The 5,616-nt window shown below is 36.9% G+C and overlaps 1 protein-coding gene across 1 annotated transcript; it reads left to right on the top strand.

The window, feature by feature from the left end:
- Positions 1 to 1,809: 1,809 nt before the first annotated feature.
- On the top strand, positions 1,810 to 5,225 carry LOC132730123 (uncharacterized). Its single transcript, XM_060715978.1, has 5 exons — positions 1,810 to 2,049; positions 2,182 to 2,362; positions 3,220 to 3,432; positions 4,408 to 4,527; positions 4,921 to 5,225. The coding sequence occupies exons 1-5, from the start codon at positions 1,894 to 1,896 to the stop codon at positions 5,139 to 5,141; spliced, it is 891 nt and encodes a 296-aa protein (XP_060571961.1). The 5' UTR covers positions 1,810 to 1,893; the 3' UTR covers positions 5,142 to 5,225.
- The last annotated feature ends 391 nt before the right edge of the window (positions 5,226 to 5,616 follow it).

Below are 5,616 nucleotides of genomic sequence, written 5' to 3'. Positions count from 1 at the left end.
AATATATACTAGCATCTTTTAATATATGATAACTTTTATCGCGAATGACCATTATATATATATATTTATACTGGTATATTAATAACGGTGCATTATCCAATCACGGCATATAAACCCATGTACTTCCGCATTGCGCTCTGCGCAAAGTCACGATGCGCTACTTTTACTTATTGTTAATACTTATTGTTTACTTTTTATTGTACCTAAATCGTTATCTTACGAATATCTTATTTCACGACGTTTTGTTTAAATTTGTAATGTTATACATATACGAAAAGATAACGCTGGGGTTTTCCAGTATATCAGCATTCAAACTATTGTCATACATATTTCTTACATACATGGGTATTACGCATTTCGTTTAAACATCTGTAATATTTTGATTTGGGAAACCAATACGCGTACACTCACGGAAGGACACCTGATATACCGGTTTTTGATTATAAAAATATTGTTCTTCTATACAGTTTCAATCTCTTTAAAATCATATCCTAACTGACTTTGACCTGATTTAAATGAGATAAGTACAGTGCGTATGCATGCTGTGCATGCGCATATGTGCCCAAAGACACAGCCTAAATATCAGTTACATTTTTGATCCGATCATACTTACGTACATGTATTTTACAAATCAAAACATAAAAATTATGAAAAGTGAGTAAAAACATCATTTTTCTGTATTTATAGTTCATAACTTAAATGATACGGGTGGTATTATCATTATTCACTCATGCTTTTATTGTAAATTCATGTTCTTACATGATAACTTATAATAATAATAATAATAGATCTAATACAAAATGTAATAATAATAATAATAATCTATTGTCATATATACAACTGATATGCTGATTTTGATTGGTTTACTGGTATCATAATTATGAAAAATTAGTCATCGATCATATCGTATTTCTTTGTCCTGCAACTCTTTTAATGTCCCAAACAGGACTCCATACGTGATGTTGACTTTTGGCAGATGTTTAATTAGCTCTACGAAAGAAGATAATCAGGTAATTTTGTTGTCATTTGACGCCTGTATCATCTGGCTTCAGGCTTTCTTGATTAGTATTATGAAAAATATGATAAAAATCTGATTCTGGAAGACATTTTAGAAGTAAACAAACTTTGATGGCTGACAGATACTACATAATTATATATTATATTTCACATTTCGAAAGAATTTAACAAATGTAGATTTCTGATACATAATAAGTCGCTTATATATCATGGATCGGAGATATATCGTTCAGTAAAACTATCCTACTTGGCAATGGTCATCATAAAAATGACTAACTACGTAACTATGCCTTTATTCTCGTTGCTACGCATTTTTTTTCGCGTTATTACGCCTTTTGTTTCGCGTTATAACGCCTTTATTCGCGTTACAGCGCCTTTACATTTTTAAATTTTGTTTAATTTGATACTATTACGCTTTCGTAGTCATCAGTTGTAGTAAGAAATGATAAATCCCACGGAGAAAGAAGTACCAGTGTAGCAGATATGCCTCTCCTCAGTGAAATACATTCACATTAAACCAAACAAAAAAGTATCCGTAGTGTGGTTTAACCGAAATCGTGATATCGGATGTTTATAATTTTCTGCGCACGCGCATTTTTTGTTTCGGCTTTAGTCTCATGTACGAAGACAAATTAAAACAGAGGTCAGAACATTTGTTTCCGATCTGCTTTATTGATATATTAATCTACGAACTTACATATTAAGCTACTAAGGCTAGAATATTATCAGTATATCAAATTAATATTGCTATTGACCCTTTTTAATTAATCTTGCATTCCTGTCGTAAACAAATACCTGGCAAGAACCTGACCACCTACTATAAAAAGATTACGGTCGTGCCTGGCGAGTCATATTTTCTATAACATTTCGTAAAAAATGAGTCGTTTCGCATTTCTTGTCCTCGTTTTTGTGCCGTACGTGATGGGTCACGGTTATCTTGCGATCCCACCGGCAAGAAATTCGATGTGGAGGGAAGGGTTCAGCACGCCTAAAAACTACAACGATATGGGTTTAAACTGCGGTGGATATAGCGTAAGTAAAATGTAAAATGTATTTATTTATTATCACGGAATCTGAAGCAGTGGACATTTATTTATCTTATGCTTTATGATAAATATCTGCATATAACTTCAACATAAATTTTACTTTTCATTTGCTTGAAAGAATCAATGGGACAAACATGACGGCGAGTGCGGGTTGTGCGGGGATCCTGTGCAGAATTTAATGCCACGTGACCACGAAGCAGGCGGCATGAACGCGCCATATAACAGACCAATCAGCAGGTGTTATAATACACGAGATAACGTGATGGACATAACTGTACGAATCACAGCCTACCATAAAGGTATGTGCATCTTTTATTTTTTATTTTTGGCATTTGCGGCCGGTGGTAAAAGCCGCTGATTTTCAGTTACTTGTCCCTCATCGTAAATGGATAATATCGCTGACTTGCCCCTGAACCTTGGTTGATTAAAGTCGCCGACCTGTTATCGCTTGCACAGGGCCGTTGATTGGTTAAAGTTCGCCAACTTCCAGTCACTTTCCCCGGACCGTTGATTGGTTAATAATACAAATGTAGTCGCCAACATCCGGAAACTTGTCCGGACCGTTGTTTGGTTATAGGCGCCGACTTCCAGTGACTTGCCCCTCACCGTTGATTGTTATAATTTCGCCTGCTTCTAGTCATTAGTCTTGCCTGCAGCCGTTGACGAATTAATTGCTGACTTCAAGTACCTCTGAGCGTTGATTGTCTCAAGCAGCCGACTTCACGTAAAATAATATCCAAGACAATTGGTTGACTTCCAGTCATTTGCCGTTCACCACTGTGTGGTTTAGTCATTTGTCATTCAATTTGATTCCGTCACTACCAGAAGCTTTCCCAAAAGCTTACGGAAAGTTTCTAGCGTCCGCATGGGAAGCAATTATGTATCTTAGGACATTCTTTTGACAACGTTCACTACATTAAACGTCCTTTTAAAACGTTTTTCAAGGAAAACATCCTCTTTACACTTATGACCACGGAAAATATTCTCCTTTTATTGTTGTCTACGGAAAACGTCCTTATTTCATTGTTCGCTACTGAACACTATCCCCTATTATTGTTGACTACAGAAACAATCTTACCAATGTAAATCGTCTGTTCAATTTTCGTTACCATTATTTACATGCTTATGCAAGAAGGAAAATCAAACTGCCTTTCAGGTTATTTTGAATTCCGATTATGTGTCAATAACGATATGACGTCAGATGATGAAGATTGTGCAGAAGAAGGGATGCTATTAACAATCGCAGGGACCTACGGTGCAACGCGTTATGACATCAACAACGTGGAACAAGAGTTTTACACGTTTCAGCTAGATATGCCTCAGGGTATTGTGTGTACACAGTGTATTCTCCAATGGAAGTACAACGCAGGTTTTAATTATAATTCCTTTGCTCATTTTATTTAAATGGTAGTTTTTGGAAGTACTTTTTACAGCGGTATCGTTTGCCGTAAGTGTTGTTAGGCCATCAACTAAATGGTGTGCCATCTTGAGATCCTAGCATTCTGTACCTGCAAAATACAAAGTGTTAAAAAGCTAAGCGATGCTAACATCATACATGAAACAGTGAGTCATGTACAAACCTTCATCTGAGACAGAAACACGCGTCTGATTATTAATCATAAATGTAATTTCACATTTCGCATGTTTTAGCGTTAAATAATTAAAATCGCCCGAGAAAACAAGCGCATAGAAAGCACTTTTCAGCTTATTTTGGAAACTTTTCGCGATAGAACAGGTACTTTTCAGCTTATTAAAATGATATTTGAACTTATTTCCGCTTCTTGGAACATAGCAGTTCCAATGACGTGTGGAAATAACTGTTTGTGAGCCAAAGAGGACCCGAACGAACAATCACACGGTTGTGAATCATGTACCTACATCACAATGTCACTTTTTATGAAAAAAATGATATATCTACACGCTTGAACAGTATTAAGGTCAAACACAATCACGTCGGTTCTGTTGAATAAGCAAAATATCACTAGAGGGATTCAACAAGGGGTAATGCATGACGGGTAAAACAAGGGGTGATACATGAGGGGTTCAACAGGGGGTAATGCACCTTCCACAGAGGCTTTACATTAATCAATTTAGTTTTTCAGAGTGTTCTCGGGTTATTGCCACTAGTTTTTTGCGTGATTTTTGCTAAAATATGTAAGTGATATCCATATCTCAGAGGGGTTCCACAATCGAGCCAAATCCCTTTGAATCCGCACATGAATAAAACTACATGTGCTAAATGCCATAAAATTCAAAGATATAATCCTAACCTTTTCATTCCGCCATATAAACCAATCATACGCAATATATATTGATACATATTTAATAACTTTCTTTTGTAAAGGAAACAACTGGGGTTGCGATGATGATGATTGTGGAATGGGATTCGGAAAACAGGAAAATTTTATCAATTGTGCCGACATCGCAATTATTCCTGACTGTAACAATGTACCAGCCACTACAGGTAAACATTTCATTTGACATATAATTTTTAGGCAGTGACTAGCCATACGGACCCGTATTACTTCCCAAAACTTCTAGCCGTACGTACGGCTAGTCTATACGCACTGTTGAGGCTAGACGTACGGCATTTTTATAAAGGCGACACGCCTGCAGATATTAAAGAAACAATAATAAATAATATAATTTATTGAAAATAATAACAAAGGCAAGACAAATTAAAGTGTACAGTACAACCTCGACATAGTGGCTTTATGTAAAGCAATAACCTCATTAACAACCGGAAGTATCAGTATCCTCCGCAAATAAAGAAACAGCAACAACAACATCAAAACCTTACCAATATGTGGATTTTTCTTTGACATTTTTATCATGTAATCTGTCGTTGATTTTACAGACAGCGTGACCGTTACCACCTCGAAGGGGACAACAAACGCGCCTGTCAAAACTGATGGTCCTACAGCACAGCCTAATTGGGGATGCCAAGCTCTAGGTGTTTTTGCAGGGCTCGCCTACATGGATGGGTGGTGCACCTTCAACTGCCTGCACCCAGCCATTAAGATTTGTCCATTAACTTATTGTTCCTGTGGTGGGGACCAAGGACCACGTACTTGGTAGTTATTAAGCCAGATTAATGTAGTAATATGTCATTAGTACAAAACTTTGTATACTTAGTACTAGAACATGTATATACATGACGTGTTGGACAATAAATCTGATAACAACCTTACATATTTTTTGTCTTGATAGTTGTTATATGATACAACAATGTTCTACGTATTGTTTTTTTTTGTTTTTGTTTTTTTTACTTGGGTTTTACGTCACACCGACACAGTATAGGACATTTGGCGACGTTCCAGCTTTACTGGTGGAGGACGTTCCGTAAGCTAGCTGGATAGCTTCCTCACATGAAAGAATCCAAAGTCCCTATCGGGATTCGAACCCACAGCGGTGAGGGGCAAGTGATTTGAAGTCAACGACCTTAACCACTCGGTTACGGACGTCCCTCTACGTATTGTCTGAAGCTACATTACAGAACATCGGTCGTTCTAATCAGGTGCCCGTTCGTGCCTAAAATAATGCACCCGGGGTT

This window comes from Ruditapes philippinarum, unplaced genomic scaffold (assembly GCF_026571515.1).
Source record: "Ruditapes philippinarum isolate M1 unplaced genomic scaffold, ASM2657151v2 ctg1882_1_1_1_1, whole genome shotgun sequence".
In the NCBI taxonomy this organism is placed as follows: domain Eukaryota; kingdom Metazoa; phylum Mollusca; class Bivalvia; order Venerida; family Veneridae; genus Ruditapes; species Ruditapes philippinarum.
This window is presented reverse-complemented; position numbering and strand designations above follow the sequence as displayed.

Coding starts and splice junctions, on each gene's coding strand:
- LOC132730123 (XM_060715978.1), top strand. CDS start 1,894: ATGAGTCGTTTCGCATTTCTTGTCCTCGTTTTTGTGCCGTACGTGATG. Junction 2,050..2,181: donor TAAACTGCGGTGGATATAGC/GTAAGTAAAATG, acceptor TTTGCTTGAAAG/AATCAATGGGACAAACATGA. Junction 4,528..4,920: donor CAATGTACCAGCCACTACAG/GTAAACATTTCA, acceptor TTGATTTTACAG/ACAGCGTGACCGTTACCACC.